Source organism: Cnephaeus nilssonii, assembly GCF_951640355.1.
Source record: "Cnephaeus nilssonii genome assembly, chromosome: 6".
Taxonomy (NCBI): Eukaryota; Metazoa; Chordata; class Mammalia; order Chiroptera; family Vespertilionidae; genus Cnephaeus; species Cnephaeus nilssonii.
Window position 1 is genome coordinate 14,058,721 of NC_137077.1, and position 24,102 is coordinate 14,082,822.

The window sequence follows — 24,102 nt, forward strand, 5'->3', positions numbered from 1 at the left end:
GAACAGAGAACCCAGAAATCGACCCAAGCCATTATGCTCAATTAATTTTTGACAAAGGAAGAAAGAGCATACAATGGAGTCAAGACAGTCTCTTCAATAAATGGTGCTAGGAAATTTGGTCAGATACATGCAAAAAAATGAAACTAGATCACCAACTTACACCATACACAAAAACAAACTCAAAATGGCTAAAGGACTTGAATGTAAGATAGGAAACCATAAAAATCCTACAAGACTCCATAGGCAGCAAAATAGCAGACATATGTCGTAGCAATATCTTTACAGACACAGCACCTAGGGCAATGGAGACTAAGGAGAAAATAAACAAATGGGACTACATCAAAATAAAAAGCTTCTGCACAGCAAAAGAAATCATCAACAAAACAACAAGAAAGCTCACTGCATGGGAGAACATATTTGCCAATGATATTTCCGACAAGGGTTTAATCTCCAAAATTTACAGAGAACTCATACAACTTAACAAAAGGAAGATAAACGAGCAAATTGAAAAATGGGCAAAGGACCTAAATAGACAAGGTTTTCAAAAGAGAACATACAGAAGACCAAGAGATATATAAAAACATGCTCAAAGTCACTAATCATCCAAGAGATGCAAATCAAAACAATGAGATACCATCTCACACCTGTCAGAATGGCTATCATCAACAAATCAACAAATGACAAGTGCTGGTGATGATGTGGAGAAAAAAGAACCCTCCTGCACTGCTGGTGGGAATGCAGACTGGTGCAGCCACTGTGGAAGACAGTATGGAGTTTCCTCAAAAAGTTAAAAAAGGAACCCCCATTTGAACCAGTAATCCCACTTCTCGGAATGTATCCCAAGAAACCAGAAACACCAATCATAAAGGATATATGCACCCCTATGTTCATACCAGCACAATTTACAATAGCTAAGATTTGGAAACAGCCTAAGTGCCCATCAGCAGATGAGTGGATTAAAAAACTGTGGTACATATACACAATGAAATACTATGTTGTTATAAAAAAGAAGGAACTTTTACCATTTGCAACAGCATGGATGGAACTGGAGAGCATTATGCTAAGCGAAATAATACAGTGGGAGAAAGATAAATATCACATGATCTCACTCATATGTGGGATATAATGATCAACATAATTTGATGAACAAGAATAGATCCAGAGACAAATGGCAGGGGAGGGGAGGGGAGTTAGAGAGCAACCAAAGGACTTGTATGCATGCATATTAGCATAACCAATGGACACAGACACGTGGCGGTGGGGACTTGCCTGGTGTGGGAATGGCTTGGGGCAGAGATCAATTGGGGTAAAAGGAGACATATGTAAAACTTTAGACAATAAAAAAAAAGTAAATAAAAATAAATAAATTAATAATAAAAATAAAAAATCACCTTTAAAAAAAAAAATCACAAATCTTACCAGAAAACATTCAAAGGTGGACTTGGAATATTTTCTTGTACCAAAAAGGTTAAGTGCTCAAGAGTTTAAAAGAGCATGTAAAAAAGTACAGAAGGCAGCTTGAAGGAGATCTCTCTACTTTTGCATCAAAGATTAAAGGCTGTAATTAATTTTAACTCCAAAGAAATAAAACTCCATGAATCCTTAGAATATATACACAAATAAAACAGGAGAAAGATACATAGAAAAAATATCTAATTTGCCTCCTATATCACATGTAATTATTACACCAACTCCTAAACTTGAAATTAAAGAGAAAGAAACAGTGACCTTGCCATTTTTAGGGAACTGAACTTCAACCCAGTTGATAAGATAAAGTTCTTCTTTATTGAGAAATGGCAGCTAATTAATGTAAAGACATGCTAGACTAAGAAACTCACCATTCTACAAACTCTAAAGAAATAATTGACTTAGACAAGCACGATCAATGCATGCGTAAAACCATTCAGGTGAAAGCTTGTTGTGAAACAGAATATTACACAGTGCCCAAGTATCACCCCACAGATCTTTGCTGACAGCAAAGGGAAAACCACTTATTTATACTGAAGAGACTGGACATTTCAAGACAACATGAGTTTGCATCTCCTGATATGATACAAAATGAAATATTCAGCATCAGTTATAAAGTATTTGTTAAGAAATGTTAAACCTCAATCTTAGTAAGCTTTTAGGTGTAACTTCCAGTTTATTGGAAATAGAGAAACAAAATAATACCAGTAGGAGTTAATCAGATAAATGAGAAGTAAAAAAAGACTGGGGGGAATTCTTCTAGGTTAAGAGTCTAAAGAAACATAAAACCCATTTAGGGGACAAATAGAGAAACGAGAATAGAGAAGATACCAAATGATATCAGGGAATACTTAAGTTTTCTTACATATGATAATAATATTGTGGTTAACCCCTTATTTTCAGGAAATAATATCCTGAAGACATTTAGGGATTACGTGTCATGATATCAGCAACTTACCTTTCATATAGTTAAGTTAGGCCAAGGTAACAGGTTTAATTATATTAAACCAAACCTGTACTTTGCACTACTTTCCTGTGAAGTGTTTGCATAACAAACCCTGCTAGCAGAACTCATGATGCAGCAGTTATTCTACTGCAAAGGGTGCAGAACAGATTTTCCCGTTGTACGTTTCTTCCCAAGAAGCAACAATACTGTTTCTGAACAAAACAGTAATGTGGCGTTTACCAAATACAGTCAGCTCTAGGTAGCCACAGGTTCCACATCTATGGATTCCACCAACTACAGATGGAAAATAGTTGAAATTTTTAAAAGGTTAAATTGTTGCTGATATGTACTATGAGGCCTATGATGACTGCATCTGTACTGAATGTATACGGATTTTTTTCTTGTCTTTCTTCCCTAAACAACACATTTTAACAACTATTTACATAGCATTTACATTGTATTGGGGATTAAAGTAATCTAGAGATGACTTAAAGTATATAGGAGGATGTGTGTAGGTTATTTGCAAATACTACATACATTATTTTGTATAAGGGATTAAGCATCTGTGGATTTTGATGTCCAAGGGGAGTCCTGGAACCATTCCCCCACAGTGACCAAGAGACACTATATAAAGATTCAATGAAATCTGGCAATCTGGATCTTCAACCATTTTTCTGATACTTAGAGTGATACCTATTTTTGTACAGTGCCTGTTACGTTGGCCCAAAACCATGAAATAACTGATTATTATGCTCTCACCAGTCTTCAATGTATTACTCTTTGCTAACAGTATTACTTAAACAAAATAAAACTTAAAAAAAAATAGTAACTGTACCTATAATCAAATTCATAGTGATTTGAAGGGGATCATATCCTGCTTTAACTTACTCACAATTTATCAGTACCTTTTCATTATCCTGGTTGTCTTTACTCATTGGTGATGTCGGTACAGAAAGACCAGTTTCATCATCTACTGCGGACTGTCTGCCAGACAGAAAATCCCGTAGTTGACTCTGTAGGAAATACAAGACATTACTAATAAAATGATATGCCAACTATAAAAAAAATTTTCACACCTAGGTCTACCCAGCATCACTGATGTTCTAGTATACAGCATTTTACCTAACCTTTGTTGGCAGTCAACAATATGTAGACATGGAATTACACTTCCGAACAAAATGCTTCCATTACTTTCCAGTTCAGAGTTAAAAGGTGACCTTGGAAATTTAATCTTAGTATTTTATTTTTTATGGAAGAAAATTTAAAAGAAAGAAAAGTCTTGTTTCTCTCTTTCCCTTTCTCTCTCTCAAATCAATCAATCAATAAAAAAGAAATCATGCATTTGGGACTGATTTCTTTATTAAAATTTTCCTTCTCTAATAAGAAGCTATTCTTACATTTAAACCAAATAATAATAACCCAAGTTCAACAAAGTTTACCATCAAAACCTTTCTTCCAATGACTAGCTAGGTTTCAGGTAGCTAAATTCTCAATTTTTAATATGATCTAAAAAGCAAAAGCATTATCAAGTTACTATAAATGCTAATACCAGAATTAAAAATAAACCTAGTCAAATTTTAATTTGATTAGGCTAGAACTGCTTTAAAAAATACTTACGGGGGATATGTTGGCATTATTTTCACCATTAGAAGTCAAAGCACTACATTTTTTATAAACATCGATCAGATCCAACATATTACTATTCTTTAAGAAATTATCGTAAGTCCTCCTAATGTCCTCATAATGGCCAATCACTTCCATATTTTCAACTGGTAAGTTCAATTTCTCCTGTAGTAAGTGTTTCCAGGTCAATAAGACATCACTGAGAGAAACTGTAAATTCTCCACTGCGCTGAAAAAGATAATGCCAAAAATAAAGATAAAGTTGGTTGAATTTAGTATTAAATTCTTGTGAAATTGAAGAGAACATCCAAGTTGACCTATGAAATCATTTAAAAACCAGATATTAAAAAAGAGATTTTTATGATTTTATAAAATATGAACAACTATGGCAAGTTCTCATGTGACAAAACTGGCAAATACAGTATAAAGACATTGTCTATTACCTGAACTTCACTAAATTTCTACTCAGAGTGGGGCGATAAGAGGGCAGTGAGCTGTAGCTAAGTACTACTGATTGGGGAAATATTCAATTCTGTTAATATTTGGTTCCTATTCATTCTTTTAGCTAACATATTTTTTAATCTCTTATTTAAAAACTGTCAATGTCATAGTGAATTCCCATATACCACACACACTATTCCAAGTGTTAATCTTAAAATATGATCAGAAAAATTAAATTTTTAAAAACTATGTTTCATTTCACTATTCTTGTAGAGAAAACAAAACACCAGTGCTAAAACTTGGGGTCAAAGGAGGATTTTTATTCTTCCCTACTCAGGGACACATTAAACTGTAGGCAAATGAGTGCTAAAAAGTCAGTCAGGTTTCTTTCTCTAAGCTGTCAGATGTTACTTATCAAGTAAAATTGTTCAAAATTGGGCATATTGAAGGGGTGTTTTTTTTTTCAATTGATTGCATTCTGCTCCCACTTTATACCCCCAATATTAATAATGGTGTCCTCCACAAAATGCCAAACTCCAATTCAGTAAAAAATTCTAACTGCTCCTTTTCAATGCTTTATGAATAAGAAATATGTATAAGCATCTCTGTGTAGTTTTGTGAAATGTATCAATGTTGCTGTCTTCTACAGTTTAGCTCCATTAATATATTAGTGGTTTCTGCTAACATCTAGATCTTTCCATTAATTGCATTTTAAGATGGGTGGATATTTAAATAGAACTTATAATTTACTGAAACTAAATTGTAACATCATATTTAGCAATGAAGAATAACAGAAAGAAATCAAATAGAATCATATGATGTAGTACTATTTCTAAATATCTGACTCTTTCAAATATCTATCTTTATATGTTTTATAAAGATCAGTTACATTTTCCAATTACTATCCAAATTTAAGACAAAGTGTACAACCTGCCTTAAAATAATTAACTCTCGTTCTAACCGGTTTGGCTCAGTGGATAGAAGTGTCGGCCTACGGACTGAAAGATCCCAGGTTTGATTCCGGTCAAGGGCATGTACCGTGGTTGCGGGCACATCCCCAGTAGGAGGTATGCAGGAGGCAACTGATCGATGTTTCTCACTCATTGATTTTCTAACTCTCTATCCCTCTCCCTTCCTCTCTGTAAAAAATCAATAAAATATATTTTTAAAAATAATAATAATAATTAACTCTCTACTCATTCATATGAAAGCAATTAAGAAAATACCCTTATTGCCCTTAGATTAGGGACCTGTTATATCATAGTTATGAAAATTATATCTCATGAAATTAGTTCAATGAACAAACAAAAGATCATTAACTCTCAAACCATAGATTCAAAATCCAAACATTGAATCAAAAATTGTATACTTTACTCCCAAACCCTACAAAGGTTATATATTATTAAATCTCCAAATGCTATTTAAGTTAAATAAATCCATTTATTTAATTTAAAACTAAATTGTTTTATTTTAAAAATTCTTAAAACTATCTTGGCATAACGTCTTTCACGGTAAAAATAAATTAAATTTTTGCTTTAATGTAAATATATAATTTATTCTCATTCTGTTGACTGTAACTAAAAGAAAACTATGCAAACTCTTGATCTTCTGAGAAAAGGCTCTGACTAGATTGTTTATACTGAGATTGTAAAAACATTTTAAATCCAAATAAAATTGTACTCCAGATATCAGTTTTCAGGATCAGGTGCCCACCATGACAGGATATTCTATTTTTCAAACAAGTAACAACTGATTGAGAGAGAGTCTGTGGTCAAATCAGAAAATGTTTTGCTAGGAAAACATGCCAACTGGCTACTATTTGAAGTAAGTTCAAAATGTTCAATGCTTTGATGGACAACCGAAGGATTATATTTCACAAGAATAAAATGAGAAAAAGCAAGAGTTACACTTTTTCAGAGCACTTGTACTTTGTATATTTTATCAAAGTTATTTATTATTCAAAATTTTAAATAAACTTCACATTTTTAACTAGCTAGAATTCTTATTATCAAAAGAGTAAAGATAGCAAGTCTACTTAAGAGCATTAATTGGTGCCCAGCCAACATGGTGGCTCAGTGGTTGAGCATCGACCTATGAAAAAGGAGGTCATGGTTCGATTCCTGGTCAGGGCACACGTGCAATTGCGAGCTTGATCCCCAGTCGGGGGCCCACAGTAGGCAGCTGATCAATGATTCTCCCTCATCATTAATGTTTCTATCTCTCCTTTCCTCTCCCTTCCTTGCTGTGTGAACTTGGGTAAGATACCGAAATCACTCTGAGTCAATTTCCTTGGTTATAAAATGAGATTGTACGGATTAAATAACACTTTATAAATGGTAGGTAATCAAAAATAGCAGTTGCCCTTCTCTTTTTATCAAGTAAAATAATCGTCAGTTTGTTTGCTGGGGGAGGAGTGGTAGATAATTATAATTCAACTAGAGGTCCAATGCACAAAATTCATGCACTCGGGGGGAGGCGGGGCGGGGGGGATCCCTCAGCCCAGCCTGCGCCCTCTCGCAGTCTGGGAGCCCTCGGGGAGTGGGCCTAAGTTGGCAGTCAGACATCCTTGGTGCTGCTGCAGAGGCGGGAGAGGCTCCCGCCACTGCCATTGAGCTTGACAGGCATGAGCCTGGCTTCTGGCTGAGCAACGCTCCCCCTGTGGGAGCGCACTGACCACCAGAAGGCAGCTCCTGCTTTGAGTGTCTGCTGCTTAGGGGTCAGTGCACGTCATAGTGACTGGTCAACCAGTCCACTGTCTGGCTCCTGGTGGTCAGTGCATGTCATAGCAACTGGTTGACCAGTCGACTATCTGCCCCTTGGTGGTCAATGCAGGTCATAGTGAGCAGTTGAGCGGCCTTAACATATCATTAGCATATTATTATGCTATTGATTGGTTGAAGAGACAACTGGATGACTGGACACTTATTATATAGAATTTTAAATTCTGTTTCTCCTTGTTATGTCTCTGTTAGGTCATTTTCAAATGTCAGTCAACCACAGGTGCTGTGCTAAAATATTATTTGCAACCTAATGAAGTCATATATTTGTCACATAATCAAGTCAATAGTGAATGAATCTAAAATAGGTAAATCATTAGCAGTATAAAACTACTAGAGAGGTATTACAGGATTTAAGCTAAAAAAAATCTTGCTTCTCTAAAAACATGCCAAAAACCTAACACTCAAAGATTATTTTAATATACCTTTCCTTTTTCCCCACTAAAGCAGTTAAGAAAACAAACATGCCAATAGACAGACTAACAATTCTGCTAGGTATTCAAAAGTTTTACTGCAGTCAAATTCAGTTATAAGGATTATACTTTAGGGATTCAAACTTCAGAGAATTAAAAACCACAAGTAGATCACAAACACCGGGTGAAAAACAGTTGAAGGATATATACAACCAACTCCACCCTTTTATTACTGTATGCTACTTACCAATGCACCTATAGGCATATGTGTGTGTTGTTTCATACTGGGTGCCTTGGAAGTCTGAGCACAGTGAGGAATGCCTAAGCTAAGTCTCTACATAGAGAGTTAAAGTAAAACAGAACTGCAACCATCATCTCCACACGTATGCATATCTACACAAACTGTGAAAAGCTCAGTTGCAATTCACCAGTCCCCCTTTTCCCACCCACAGTCTGAACTTTCACAGGTAATAAAGTGAATTAGCAGGTAGGACATTAGCAAGTAGGAAAAAACCCTGAGTGAATGCTACACAGACAAGTCCTGAAGAAAAACTGACTTGGATTGGATATTTTAATGTCAAAATTTTTACAATGAGAACTAAACTTTTTTCAGGCAACATTTTATGGAACTTGTTGATATATCTATTTCTCAATTATTTATACACAAGCAAACAAACAATAGGAGGTGATTTGAACATGCTCTGTTTGATTCCAGAACAACAGCTCTCAATCACTAAACAGTGATTCCTAATAATTGTCTCAATTTCTCTCTCTCCTCATTTCCCAGTGTATGGTCACCAAGGTTTAGCCGTCAGCTAGCCCATTCCATGTATACAACATCCTCAGAATCTATTATCCATCTTAAAACAACTTCTTCAGATTATAAAAGAAGGACAATGCAAATCAAAACGACAATGAGATACCATCTCACACCTGTCAGATGACTTTCATCAACAAATCAACAAATGACAAGTGCTGGTGAGGATGCAGAGAAAAGGGAACCCTCGTGCACTACTGGCGAGAATGCAGACTGGTGCAGCCACTGTGGAAAAGAGTGTGGAGTTTCCTCAAAAAAATTAAAAATGGAACTTCCATTTGACCCAGTAATCCCACTTCTAGAAATATATCCCAAGAAATCAGAAACACCAATCGGAGAGGACACATGCACCCCTATGTTCATAGCAGCACAATTTATAATAGCTAAGATTTGGAAACAGCCTAAGTGCCCATCAGCAGATGAGTGGATTAAAAAACAGTGGTACATCTACACAATGGAATACTACACTGCTGTAAAAAAGGAAGAACTCTTACCATTCGCAACAGCATGGATGAACATGGACAGCATTATGCTAAGCGAAATAAGCCAGTTGGAGAAAGATATATATCATATGATCTCACTCATTTGTGGAATATAATCAACAACATAACCTGATAAAAATAGATGCAGAGACACAGAAGCATCAAACAGACTGCCAATTTTCAGAGGGAAGGCGAGGGTAAGGGGATAAGAGATCAACCAAAGGACTTGTATGCATGCATATGAGCATAACCAATGGACACAGACACTAGGAGGGGTGAGGGCATGTGCTAGGGGTTGGGGGTGGCCGGGGAGAGGTCAATCAGGGGGAAAAGGAGACATATGTAATACTTTAAACGATAAAGAATTTTTAAAAAAGGACGTGTGTTTTATTTTCTAATGCTCAAGCAAGACTTAATATGGACTGAAGTGGGAAGCAAAGAGACTCTACGATGACCCTTAGGCATCTAGTTTCAGTGACTGAGTGAGTAATAATACAAACATTGAGACTAAGAATATGAATATTAAGGTAAGCTGTGGATAGCAACAAAGTATAAAACAAAGAGTATCTAAAATACATGCAGAACTCTTTCAAAGAGTAAGAAAGTGATCAAAGCAACTCAACAGCAAAATAAGCAAAGGATATAAACAGTTTAAGAAAAGAACATCTAAATGGTTACATAAGCATTTTAAAGGGAGGGAGGGAAGGAGGGAGGGAGGGAGGGAGGGAGGGAGGGAGGGAGGGAGGGAGGGAGGGAGGAAATTTGTAGAAGGGAGGAAGAGAGGGAAGAAATTAACATTTATATAAACAGCTGCAATCAGCCTCCCTGTGGTTCCTTGAAGACGCCTAGCATATTACCACCTCAGGGCCCTTGCATCTGCTGTTCCCTCTGCCTGGTAGTCCCTTCCCGCCTAAATCCCCATGACTAACTCCTCCTTTCACTCATTCAAATCTTGGCTCACTCTGGGGGGTGAGGGCATGAATGGAAGTGGGGGGGGGGGCAATGGTAAGATATGTACACATATAATTCCTTAATAAAAATAAATAAATAAATAAATAAAACAAATCTTGGCTCAAATGGCAACTTCTAAATGAGGCCTCCTTTGACCATCCTATTTCAGATTGCAAGAACTCCTCCACCCCAAACTCTATACACTCTTTACTTGGAATTCTGTTTTGTTCTTTTCTGTGGCACTTATTATGACTTAAAGCACTAAATATCTTATGTCATCTCTCCTGACTAGAAAATTATTTCCATAAGAGCAGGGATTTCCTTCAATATTATATTCCTAATGCTCAGAATAATGTCTAGCACATAGCAAAAACTCAGTATTTGTTGAAAGAATATCTACATAAGAATTTTGTCAAAAATATTTTATGTTCAAAATTTATCTTAAAGTACATTGCTTTAAACATGCAAAACTGCCAACTATTCATGCAGAGGAAAGACCACCTCTTATTTTAAGATCATACAATTTCTAATTTTTAGGTGTTAAAATAGTCTTACTTTTTCAAAATGATAGCTCTATTATTTTTCCTTAATAGCCTTATTTCCCAACATGAGAAATGTTCAAATCTGTCAATGTCTAATTCTTTTGGAAATTTTGCTGGTATATGAAATCTAAAATTCCGTGAACTACTGACATACAGGATTAAAATAATTCATCAGAACGTCATTCCATCATTTAGCCCAACAGACCCATGGAAATCAACTTCATTCTTCAAAAATCTTCTTCTCTAGTCAAGACAGTCTCCTTACCATCTTCATGATTTTGATTCCCCGTGGATGCTTCTTCTGAACTCTCCCCTTACTTCATCCCTTCTTTAAAACCTTCCCATCCAAAGATTTCCACTGCTTTAAGTATATTATCTAAAATTCTTTACCACTCCAGCCTACATTCATTCACCTCTCATCTGAGCACCTCTAGCCCTCTAGGTAGAGCTCACGTTAAATAGTAGTTTGGCCCAAGCCAACTATGTAATAATCACTTCCGGGAGATTTAAAAAAAAAAACAAACAATTTTCAGGATCTCAGTGCAGATTGAGAGAGTAGAATTTCAAGATAGGGGCATAGGAGTCAATATATTTCAGAAGTCCTCCCAAATGATTCTGATCCATAGCCTGGTCTAGGAACAATTAATCTATACTATAAAATCTTAAATGAGTCATAAAATACTTTGGTTATATTTAAATAAACATTAGCTATGTGTGCCTTCCAGATCTTTTTAGGGAAGGAAGTCTTATAAAAATTAAAATAACTTTAACCATAGTAATCATACCAGTTGCATGTTTGACTTAAAACTTCAAATTAAACATCAAATGTGTATGTCCTATTTTGAATTATACATATGAAGGCCTTAATTTTGAAACAAATAATTTAAAATCCAATGGTAATTTCTGACATAGGTATGCAGAGGTATTTGTGGAAAGAGTATACTGATATTATCATAGGAGGTCATCTATTGCAAAGAAATTAATGTAATGAAGTTTATTAAAATAGCAGTAACCAAAATTCACTGTTAAAAAAAAAAAGCGAACCTAAATATAGCCTACTAACCTGTTTGTTGTTCTCTGCCATGGAAAGCTGCAATGCCAAGATCATGGAGTCTGCACCACATACAGTAGTTCTCTCAGAGTCACAAAGAGTGTGCCAATTCCTTCTGAACTCTTTAATCATATCCAAGACAGACTTCTGATGAAGCACAGCCATCCTCCTAAAGTAGGACAGAACGCAACATTAAAAAGCTTTATTTTAATTGGGAATTGATATTTAACATGTATAAGGCAAGCAAGAGTTAGAGAAAAATAAGTAATGAACAAGAGGTCATCTCATGTTTACAAAGATTGCTTTTCATTAAATTTAGGAAAACAGAATAAAACAATTTCTCCCCAATCGTATTTTCCTCTCCTTTAGCTTTCTTAAGCCAAATCGTTTGAAATAACAAAATACAACCTTCAATCTGAAAATTCATACAAAATAGATACACCAATTCTGCAAACTTATAATTACAGACACATAGCTAATTAAAACTGTTTAAAAATTTTGTTTTAAGATAGATGGTAATATCTGTGGTAGATTGGGGAGGAAGGTAGCCAATTTCTTCCCATCATTATATTATCCCAAAAGAGATGGTCTATTTTTCCACCCCTTTGAATCTCACTTGGCCTTGTGACTTGATTTAACCAATAGAATGTAGCAAGAATGGCACTGCGGGAGTTCCAAGCCTAGACCTCAAAAGGCCAGTGCAGAAAAAGAGTTAATACAGCAGGCCTGATTACTATCTTTTGGAAGCCCTGCTTACAAGGCTGGCCCTTGAATGCATCTAGGAACATAGATTTCAGGAGCGTTTCTAGTAAGAGTGGCTCACTGTGTTTAAACTGTTTGTACAACAATATAGTTTATGCTGAACACATAGGTTCCTTCTGAGTTTGGAATTTTGGAACAAAATCTCAGATGTTTACTATGTATCTTGGGTTTCTATGATCAAGAAAATGGGCATATGCCATTTACAAAACAATAACTTAAAGACACAATCAGTGACACGACTTAAATTTACAGGTATAAGACTACAAAGTGTCTACTTAAATACAAATCCTAGTAAATAGCTAAGAATTCTATTTCTCTTAAAAATATCAACCTCATCTCTTTAAGAAATAAAAAAGAAAGTGAAGACATAACACTTCTGTAATGATCAGTTTTCCTGAAAGAAATCTTTAGTAGTAAATTACTAGTGTTATTTAAAGGTACTGAGTTCCGATTGCTAGGATGAAGATGAATCTGGAATTACACTGCTCTGAATCCTGGCTTCACCACTTGCTGGCTGTGAGATCTTTGCCAAGTTATGTCACCTCTCCCAGCCTCAGCTTCGTTGCACTGAAAAATGAAAATAATAACAGTCACTATCTCAAAGAGTTTTATAAAAAGCAAAGGGTAAATATAAGTGAAGCTTTTAGAACAGCGCCTGGTACATATAAGAGCCAACAATCTTATCTAGGGGTCAGCACACTTTTTGGAAAGGACCAAATAGCAAATATTTGAGGAGTGCAAGCCATACAGTCTGTCACAACTACTCAACCTGACCTTGCCATGCGAAAATAGCCACCGACAACCCATGAACAAATGAGCTTCATTAAAATGTAATAAAAACTGAAATTTGAATTTCATATAATTTTCACACATTCTTCTAATGATTCCTCCCCCCTCGCAACCATGTAAACATGTAAAATCCATTCTTAGCTTGGGAACTGGATGCACTAAAGCAGGCAGTGCCATGGGTTTGCCAACCCTGATCTAGTCTCAACTCTCCCAGGAGCTAGCTGGCTGTGTGAGCCTAGGCAGCTTTTAACCTGACTGCCTAGGTAAGAGGTATGATCAAATACATATCAGGAATAATATTTTCCAGCCAGTTATGAGGAATCAGTGAGACAACGAATATGCAAGCACTCTGAATGTCAGTCTGCACAACACAAAACCAGTAGTAGAAGGTGGCAGAGATCATAAACACTTGTTTAAGTAAAAACTGGATTCCAAGCCGCACTGAAGCAAACACTGTGAGACAGGAAACTGTTACTGGGGAGGCAGTGTGAGATGATTAAAAGAACTCTACTTCTGAGTCAGAGAGATCAGGGTCCACATCCAGACTCTCCCGTGTATTAGCTGTATGCCCTTCGGTATTTAAAATATCTGGTGAACATATATTTCTTCGTCTGTAAAACGGGGAGGGTATCTCTTATCCCGTAAGATCATGAGACGTTAGAGAGACAAGGAAATACTCCACCGGGTGCCCGGCACTTAGTAGGTGCTCAATAAAAAATGGCAGTCGTTGCTGCAATCACTGTCAGAATGCAGGTCCAAAAAGTTCCTCGGGAGGATATAACAGGGACAGGGCGAACGCAGCAGAAGTGGAGTCTGCGTAGGTTTGGGGACTCGAGCCCTGGTTTCTCGCCGAACCTAAGTAGCCCTCAAAGGGCCTCGGACTTCCAGCCCCACCCACTGCTAGATCCTGTGAACCCTGTTCAATACACCCAGACCCCACCTGGCTCCAGAACGAAGCCACCGCACAAATGACTTCAACGATCGCACGGAGCTTTTCTGTCCCCGAAAATCCCGCGGCTTGAATCACCACTGAACATGCGACATGTGGATGGAGGAGAGGTCAGACTCACCTGGCTCAGGGGACACTCAGGGGGTGCGGGTCCAGCTGCAGTAAGGACCCTCCCAGCGGCAAAGTCTCTCCGCTGTTTGAGTCGTCGCGGGTTACATTTTAAATCTCGCGGGAGGGTCTGCGAGCCAATCGCCGCTGCCGCCCTCTGACCCGGAAGCAGAATCGACGCGAGCCTCTCTAGTGCCCTCCGCGGATACCTACTCTTCTCTGGCGATTCCCGGTTCCCTCCGGTGCGTACCACGGAGCCCCGGGGGCCGCGCTGCTTTGCTAACCGACCGCCCTGCTGTCCCCAGGCGGGTCTCCACCCCTGTTCCCCCAGACCTCGGGCTCGGGGCGGCGGTAGCGGGGTCTCGGGCGATCTGCCTGGGACAGGGGGCGGCATCTGGGCTCTTACTTAGTAGGAACGCCTCTTATTCCCTCCCCGGAGTGCTGGTTTTACAGGCACATGTCGCCCCCCCGCCCCCCCTCCTGCACTGTGAGACCCCGATAATGTAGTGAGACTGGACTCTACTTTAGACCTAGTGTCCTACCCGCGAGTCTATTGCCGTCCCACACCTCTGTGCCTCGCCTTAAGCTGCATGCCCAACCCCAGATGCCCACTTTGTAAGGTTACGAGTTTATTGGCTTTCCGAGGTGGGACCCATCTGATTCACAATACGTCCTCATCGGGCATTTCCTATGCTTGTAATCCAGCCCAGCTGTTTTCAGGGCAACTCCCGCGTCCAATAAAAACAAACAAAAATCCTACAGAATCCATGTCTCTTTTGGGAATGCTACATCCGGAGTGCATACCGGACCACGACAGCTTAGCTGACGTTTTTTGTGCAGGTTATGTGACTATTATTTTTATGACACACGTTTTGTCACTCCTTCCACATCCTGTATTGTGTATCTGTTTATAGTGCAGCACTTTTCACACTGAACCATAACTGGCCCAGATTGTGAGCTCCTTCGTGGCCCAGTGCTGTGTTTTTCTTCTCTAGTACCGGTGCCCAACACGTAGTCATGTTTTCAAATTCTGGCTCATCTTCTGACCTTGGCAAGCTAATTATAAAGTCCTAAAGTCTTGATTTCCTCATCAGTAAAATGGGAACCATGGGCAGTACCTCCCTCTAAGGTTTATAGGAATATTTGATGCTATGTTGTCAGTAAAGTGGTTAACATGGCACCTGCAAAAAGGTGCTGGGTAAATGTTAACTATTTTTAATTCGTTATAAATATATTTACTAAAGTGATTTCCTCTTCAAAGATTGTATTTTTTAGATAATGTAAACAAAATTATGGTGATCCATGCGGCTTGGTATCATTCACAAAGTATTTAAATAAGTAATTTTTTTTATTTTTTTGCTGTCTGTGGCATTTGCAATACTCCATTCTTATTTTGAACATTTGCTGAAAGTGAATAATATTTTTGACCGTTTCTATCTAACTGTGTCTGTGCTATAGTTCACAGTTTCATGACCTTGTCCAGTAGAAGGCTACTTTATTGTTACAACTGCTCAAGCTTTGACATACAAGATGAAGCAAGATGCCACAAGGAATGCGGCCTACACCGTGGATTGTGAAGATTATGTGCATGTGGTAGAATTTAATCCCTTTGACAGTGGGGATTCGGGAAACCTAATTGCATATGGTGGCAATAATTACGTGGTCATTGGCACATGTACATTTCAGGTTAGTGTGTGAAACTACAGTGAATGACAATGAAGATATTTCACTGATAACAAGGCTTATGCTAATGTTGGTAAACTTTTGCTAAATGTTGAAAGTATATTGCTTCCCTTTGAAGTTATGGTTTTTTTTCTAGTTAAACACTATTAAACATTGTTCTTAGTCTCTCATGTTAGAAGCTTCAAGTTCCATACTACCTAATTTCATGCCTCCCTCTTGTCTTGAGAGAAAACTAAGGTAAATTAAACTGAAAGATTTCCTCATTCCTATCAGAAAGGTAATCTTATTCTAACACTGGTGAAAAAAAAACAAACACTATCAGTATCGTGAATTTGAATTTCAGCAAAGCATTTTTCAGAATCTGATAGTGTTCTTTTGAAAGATGGAAATTTAAGCTGAAGATAGTATTGATTGATGTCATATATTTGTCAAATATTTATGAAGTGCAGATCTGGTGTGGGAACTGGTGATACATGTTTAAAAAAGCAAGGACCCTGCCCTCAAGGAGATGTTTAAATGTAAACCAGCATAATAACAAAACTTCTATAAAAGTCCTATTTGTAGACGGAAGAGGGAGCATGAAAGGTTCTAAGTCTATTCAAAGGGTCATCAATAATGAATTAAGGCCTCTACTGGGACTTGGATGAGAACACTTGACTCAAGCAAGAACATGAAGCTGAGAAGGATACCTAATGTTTTGGATGGCAGAGTTCATTTAACATACTGTCTGTGCACATACTATATGTCAGACTCTGCTCAGAATCCAAATATTATATAATATATGTAATTAATGGGTCAAGTTGAACAAGCTAAAATTTAATAAAGATGAATATAAAGTCTTAATATGATAGATTACTAGAGCTAAAAGGGAGAATTATGACTTCCAGTTTTTAATCACCTGGATGTTCACCATGAATCAGTGCAATGGTTAAACTGCCAAAGAGAGCTAATTCAGTGCTGTCCAATAGAAATATAATGTGAGCCACAAATATAAATTTAAATGTAGTAACCACATTATAAAAAGTGAAAAGCAGATGAAATTAATTTTTTACCTAGCATATCCAAAATATTTTATGTACAACCAATATGAAACATTATTGAGATATTTTATATTCTGTACTAACTCTGAAATCTGGTGTGGATTTTGCACTCTATAAAGTGTACACGTCTCAGCTTGAACTATACATATATCAAGTGCTTAAAAGCCCCATGTGGCTAATAGCTACTATATTGGACTGCATAGCTCTATATTCTCTATAAAGTGGCAGTAATGTTTATTTCAGTTCTCAGCAGTGTGTTGAGATTTAAAGGAGATAATGTAATTAAAGACAAATTTAAGAGTGGTATTGAAATATTTAAAACTGCATAAAAGAGGATTAGACTCAGAATGGTAAATGTATTTTGTGTTATTTGTCAATTCTATTTAAGAGTGATGCCAAGTCTTCTCTGAGTCTGTACCCCTTAGGGAAAATCAGCTATGGCCAAGTATTTGCCATCACTGAATTAGATTTATTACTCTGTGTAGTTCCAGAAAGCAGAATTTGGAGTCATGAGTAGCATTTACATGTAAAAAGATTTTGGTTTCATGTTAGAGAGAACTCTTCTAATCATTAGATTTACCCTAAATGGAATAATCTCCCCCCAAGAAGTAGCTAGTTCCCTCTCACTGAAAGTGTTCAGAAAAGGGTTGTGCAAACTCGTGTTTTCAGATGATGTACTAGAGATTCAAGCATTCAATGAAAGAAGCAGAGTAGGTAAACTTTACAGTCTCCTCTAACTAAAATTCTATACTTGGCCTTAAATGGGTGTGATAGGAAAGCTTGCCCATTTCAAATCCTTAGAATAGCCCTTTCATCAACCTGGCTTGGCTCCAACCTCAAATATGCTGGAGCCTTGTATAATGATATGCATTATGGCAAGTTTTCCACAAAGTATCTTAATTTCCTGCCTATACAATACTGTCTACACCCAAAATAGCATTTGTCTCTGCCTGTACCACACATACACTCTGGCCTTTTAGTTGGCTCAATGGCAAACATCGCTGCCAGGAAAAAAAGGTTTCACTGGTAATACATAAAGCTCAGACTGTACAGTTCCTGGGATTTCTTTATCTCCATGACCACCAAATAATTCCATATATACTTTGGATAACAAATTACAAGACCTAATTGTCAGCACTATTGTTACAGTAGCAAAATAATGTCTGTTTTGATGGTAAAAACTTCATTTTTAGAAGATTGATTTGTCGAGTGTAGAAAAATAGATGTAACCCAAACTATGAAGTCAGCTATGATGAGGCTTCTAACCTTATTTTAAAATTGCTTAGTGGTTGCTGCCTTGGTATATCTGGCTGTTAGCCACAGTTATATACACAAATTACAAAGTAATAAAATTTGACAGTGTTTTTCTTTCCTTGATAAATACATCTTAATCCTTTTTTTTTCATTTATGGAAAAACTTTTTGCTGTTAACTCTAAGTTCATCTGAAATTTAAATTTATTTTCAAGGGACATCTGAATTATGTAGAGAAAGAGATGTGTAATGTATTTGTGAAATGACTTTGTTAAGATCTCAAAGGCTATCCTGGAAAAATCAACACATCCACTGGGATTCAATTAAAGTACACATTATAAAACTTAGCATTTAGATTCAGGATGAATGGAATTCTTAGAACAAGCCTTCAGATAATTCCCTTCCATATAGACACATGTATTCTATTAAATATCAAGTTTCACCTGCTCTAGATTTTTTCCTGCTATTTTATAATCCTATAAACTTTTATAAAAGATAACTAGTCATTTAACATAGAAGATTCCTTTGGAAAATTTTGTCATGAAAATTTTTGCTTTTGCCCTGGCCATTGTGGCTCAGTTTGGCATTGTCCCGTGCATCAAAAGGCTGCTGGTTTAATTCCTGGTCAGGGAACATGCCTGGGTTGTGGGCTTGATCCCTGGTAGGGGGTGTGAAGGAGACAGTCGATCCATGTTTCAGTCTCACATCAGTGTTTCTCTCTTTCCCTCTCTCTAAAAACCAATAGAAAATATATATAAAAAGGAAAAGAAAAAAAAAGAAACATTCTGTTTTTGTCTTCAGACGCAGTTAGGGTATTGATTTAAGTAATAAAACCGTGGTTTATTTATTTTTAAAATCCCAATGTTTTAAGCTTATAAAATTGTTTTTAAATATATATTATCAATATATGGTATAGAGAATAATAATAAAATAGATTCCTATATACCTAGCTTAAGAAATGGAATATTAGCAATTCTTTTGAAGCCCCTTGGGTATTCTGCCCTTATTGCCCTTCTCACCCCCAAGAACCATGTCTGAATTTTTCTCTGTAGAGTTACCATAGGTGTTGCAAATCAATATTTTTTTCATGTTTTAAACTATATCAATGAAATTATTCTGTATTATGTTCTCCAGTTTGTTGCTATTGATATATTTGTTAGATTCCTCACATTTTTTACTTCACTTATTTTCACTGTTGTATGGTGTTTTATAATATGAATATACTACAATTATTCTCTATTGGGTATTTGGTTTACTTTTAGTTTTTTACTGTTGAAAACATTGGAATGTGGGGGGGGTTTTTTGTCTTCTGTCTGTTTTGTTCCCCTCTCCTTTCATTTTTTTCTCCTTAATAGTTTGTTTTACATGCCATTTTTCTTCTTTTAATGGTTACCAAAGACACTTTAACATGCATACTTAAACAAAGTCAAAATTAATATCTTTAACTTTATGAACAAAACAAGGACCTTTGCCCTGGCTGGTTTGGCTCAGTGGATAGGGCATTGGCCTGCAGTGCAGACTGACGGGTCCTAGGTTCGATTCCGGTCCGGGCACATGCCTGGGTAGTGGGCCCAATTCTGATCCCCAGTGGGGGGCGTGCAGGAGACAGCCAATCAGTGATTCTCTCTCATCATTGATGTTTCTATCTCTCTTTCCCTCTCCTTCCTCTCTGAAATCAGTAAAAATATATTTTTTAAAAAAACAAAACACAAGGACCTTTGACACATGAACTGTTATCACCCTCTCCAGACTTCTACTGTTGTCATATTTGAGCTTTCTATCATTTTTATTTTTATTTAACCCACAAATTTGATGTTGTTTTATGTGGCTAACATTTATTTATTTTACTCACCTGTTTGCTTTTTATTTTTTTTACTCATTGTTCCTTACATCTGAGGCCTTCCTTCTGGGGTCATTTTTCTTTACTCTAAAGTACATATTTTACTACAGGAAAGAGTTCATTAATAAACTTTTTGTAAAGAACCAGATAGTAAATACTTTAGGCTCTTACAATTAGGTATAGCTCACATTTCAGTGTTTAATATTAGAAGTTGTTTGGGTCTTTATTTAGAAGTTTGGAGAGGTTTTTGTGACCAGAAATATGCCATAGGAACTTAACTCTTGTTTATATTAACTAGCCCCTAAAAAAACTGGTTTTGTTATACATCATTTTGCCCAGAGTCAAAACCTACCAATTACTTTAAGTGAGGACTCATTGTACATAGTCTCCTGGTAAATTCTTTATTATCACAAAATAGATTATTATGATGTTTGTTCTCATAACTTATTATAACATGGACTGTGTTTGCTTAGGAGGAAGAAGCAGACATTGAAGGCCTTCAGTATAAAACACTACAAACAATTCACCATGGAATCAGGGTTGGTGGCATTGCTTGGAGCCCAGAGACTAAACTTGATTCACTTCCTCCAGTAATCAAGTAAGTTTAAAATTATTATTAAATGCAATATTTACTAATGTCCTTTGTGTTAAGTGATCTGAAGTCTTTGATCATTAAGGGCTTTTTTCCTCTATTTCCATTTTCTCCAGCTCTAGATAGTAGCTATTTTAACATTTGCTATTATTTCATAATTTAGGCTTATTTTGTCTGAATTTGTGGTTTAAATATGTAGTCATGGCAATGATGGCTTGAGTACATAGCTGGGCCTATGACAAAGCTCTCTACCTGAGATTCATCTGAATCATTTTGTCTTCACAGCTTCTTCACGAAGTTTACCACTTATTGAAAGTATAAGTCCGTTAAAAGAACTAAATTTGATTGAGTCATTAATCAACCTTACTGCCCTATACATAGCTCAAGGTCACATTTTTATGTTTAACAATACATAAAATTAATCTAATCTTTGCACTTCAGTTTCTGTGAAGGCATTTGAAAAAAGAAAAAAAAAACGATTGCTTTTTGAGAAAAACCATAACACTGCCTGCTAAGACCTTCTTCATAAGGGCCATAATATGTCAGTATTTAAGATTTGTTACAAAACACTAACCTTGCTTCCACAAATACCACATCTAAAAGGTCTGTCTTCTTTTAGTAAACAGTATTTAGCCATCCACAAGTTAGCGTTTACTGAGCTAACCTAATTTTTTAAAGTTAAGGGATAATGTACATACAACTCAACTCTTAAGGGTACAGTTTCATCAGTGTTGACAAATGCAGACACTTGTATAACCCACTCACTTAGCATTTCTGCCACCCCAAAAGATTCTTTGTGCTCCTTCCCAGTCAATTCTGTACCCCATTCCCTGCCAAAGCAACCGCTGATCCAATTTCTATTACCAGAGATTAGTTCTGTCTGTTCTAGAACTTCATATAAATGAAATCATTCAGAATATATTTTTTGTGTCTGGCTTAATTTTTTTGAGATTCATCCATAGTGTGTATACCAATGGTTCATTTCTTTTTTATTTTTGAGGAGTATTCCATTTACATTGTATAAACTGCAGTTTATATGCATTCTCCTATAAGTGGAAATCAGACAGTTTGCAGTTTTAGCTATTATGACAAAAGCTGCTATGAGCATCTCTGTATAGAGATTTTATTGTATAAAAGGCTTCATTTCTCTAAGGGGTAGAATTATTGACTCAGAGGGGAGATGTGTATTTAACATTTTAAGAAAGTACCAGTTTCCATAATGGTTCTATCATTTTATGTTCCAACCAGTAATCTAAGGATGTTCAATTGCTCTACCTACTCTCCAGCATTTATTGTTGGCAATCTTTATTTTAACATTCTGGTTGGTACCACAATGACATTTCCTGATGACTAATGATGTTGAGCACTTTTTAGTGTGCATTCTATTTCCTGCCTTCAGAATCTTCACCTACTAAAAGATTGTGAACATGTTCTATGATTTGTTCTAGAAGCTTTTACATGTGTTAGCTGCCTGAATTTTGAATAATCTACATAACAGTTCTTGTCAACATACATATGTCATTGTTAATAGCCAGTGTGCTGTTCATTTCCTTTTATGTTAAAAGGAAATGTTCAGAGCCTGGAGCTAAAAAAAAGTCAGTCAGCAGTCTCTTTGCATTCGATAGATTTTGAAAGCTATAGAAACCATCTTCTTCTCATGGTGGTTTTATTTGGTACCTGCTCTCCTGTACTTTTTTTAATGGATTTGCTGTATTGTTTCATCTTTTTTGTTGTTGTTGCTTTTTTATTAGCTGCCTCAAAGCTACTTTGGAAATGTACCAATATAAATTATAAATTCAAAATATTAAACCAGCTTATTAATTTTAAAAACAATATTGTTAGAGCAAGCTGACAGTACAGTTTTGTTGTTTTCAAATAAATTATGTATTTTTATTATAAAAATAATACACACTATATCAAGTTTAGAATATACAAAAAATTTTTTAGATGCCAGCTATACACCTAATACTCTTTCCATTTTTGTTGGTAAATTTATACAATTCTGATTAAACTGTATATATAAGTTTTTATACTTCTTATTTTACTGTACATTTGTTTCATGGCATTTCACAATATGTAGTCTTTTTTCCTGACTGAATAGTAGTCTATCAAGATGACTGAGGTATAACTTTATATTTCTCTTATCATCATTAACTGTCATCCTACAGTTAGAATCTCTTCATAATATTTTATACTTTATCTTTAGCATTTAGTTGCCTTAAATTCTGTTCTCTCCCTCCATGCCTCCGTTTTCTCTTTTTCCATACCCACTTGATGGATAGTAAACTGTTCATCTTCAGTTCTCTGAGGTTTTCTGGTTTAAAGAATGATATAATTGCCCTAAACATGTTTAAAGTAAAGCAGCAAATATTTAGAGGAAAGTGGAACAACACAAAGTTGACCATAAAGTTTTGTAATTTGTTTATTTTATTTACTAGCGTTCCCATTGCAGGAAAAATCCTGCAATAGGGTTTCCTGCTGCACTCTACCCCGCCCCACCTCCGCTCCTCCCTTGTCCCCCGGCCCGCCTTCTCTGCCAGCCTGCCCCGCTCTCCTTCCTTCTCCCCCGGCCCCGCCTCCGCTCCTCCCTTGTCCCCCGGCCCGCCTTCTCCGCCAGCCCGCCCCGCTCTCCTTCCTTCTCCCCCGGCCCCGCCTCCGCTCCTCCCTTGTCCCCCGGCCCGCCTTCTCCGCCAGCCCGCCCCGCTCTCCTTCCTTCTCCCCCGGCCCCGCCTCCGCTCCTCCCTTGTCCCCCGGCCCGCCCGCCCGCCCCGCTCTCCTTCCTTCTCCCCCAGCCCTGCCTCCGCTCCTCCCTTCTCCTCCCCCCGGCTTGCTTGCTTCTCCACAGCTTTGCTCCCTTCAGCATCTCTTGGCTTCTTTCTACGCTGTCTTGATATGCAAATTAGCCGCCATCTTTGTTGGGGTAATTTGCATACTCGTCCTGATTGGTTGGTGGGTGTGGCTTGGGCGTAGCGAAGTTGCGGTCAATTTGCATATTTGTCTATTATAAGGTAGGATTTATTTTTTACTAGTAGTCCTACGCATGAATCCATGCGCCAGTAGCTCTCGCGCCCGCTGCACAGAGGCCCATCTGTGCCCTGGCCTGGCCAGAGGCCCATCGAGCTGGGCACGGAACACTTGCCTCGTTGCCACAGCGATGAAGCAAGCATTCCGCCAGGCCGCTCACGCAGCCCGCTCTCAGCGGCAGCCCCCCCGGGACTGGGGGACTCCGGCAGGGCTGAGAGGACTTGGCGCCACCATCTTGTGGTTATGAGCGCTGCCATCTTTGTGACAGAGTGACAGTTAATTTGCATATTACCCTTTATAGATAGGATTAAGTAAAGATACTTTCACTCCTATAACTTTTTTCTCATGTTTTTACTGAAGTTGGCCTCATATGCATACTTTCTTTACAAATAGTTTTGCTTGAGATATTTCTTTTTTTTTTAAATTAATCTTTACTGTTCAGATTATTACAGGTGTTCCTCTTTTTTTCCCCCCATAGCTCCCCTCCACCTGATTCCCCACCCCACCCCATGCCCTTATCCCCTGCCACTGTCTTCATCCATAGCTGTAAGATT

General features: G+C 37.2%; 2 protein-coding genes across 3 annotated transcripts in view; one reads left to right on the forward strand and one right to left on the reverse strand.

Moving 5' to 3' along the window:
- Window positions 1-14,211, reverse strand: part of PARPBP (PARP1 binding protein) — a 56,485-nt gene extending 42,274 nt beyond the window's left edge. Inside the window, exons 1-5 of one of the 2 annotated variants that reach the window (XM_079773883.1) lie at window positions 14,131-14,211; window positions 12,753-12,838; window positions 11,522-11,678; window positions 4,031-4,264; window positions 3,319-3,426 (exon numbers count right to left, since the gene is read on the reverse strand). In XM_079773883.1, the coding sequence (XP_079630009.1) occupies window positions 3,319-3,426; window positions 4,031-4,264; window positions 11,522-11,674 (495 nt within the window). In that variant the 5' untranslated portion in view covers window positions 11,675-11,678; window positions 12,753-12,838; window positions 14,131-14,211. Of the gene's footprint in view, window positions 1-3,318; window positions 3,427-4,030; window positions 4,265-11,521; window positions 11,679-12,752; window positions 12,839-14,130 lie in introns of those variants that run through there. The other variant, XM_079773884.1, reaches the window with a different exon arrangement.
- Window positions 14,212-14,269: 58 nt separating this feature from the next.
- NUP37 (nucleoporin 37) overlaps window positions 14,270-24,102 on the forward strand; it is a 30,391-nt gene continuing 20,558 nt past the window's right edge. The window contains exons 1-3 of the mRNA XM_079773885.1: window positions 14,270-14,359; window positions 15,576-15,803; window positions 20,406-20,530. Of these exons, the coding sequence (XP_079630011.1) occupies window positions 15,648-15,803; window positions 20,406-20,530 (281 nt within the window). The 5' untranslated portion in view covers window positions 14,270-14,359; window positions 15,576-15,647. The remainder of the gene's footprint in view (window positions 14,360-15,575; window positions 15,804-20,405; window positions 20,531-24,102) is intronic.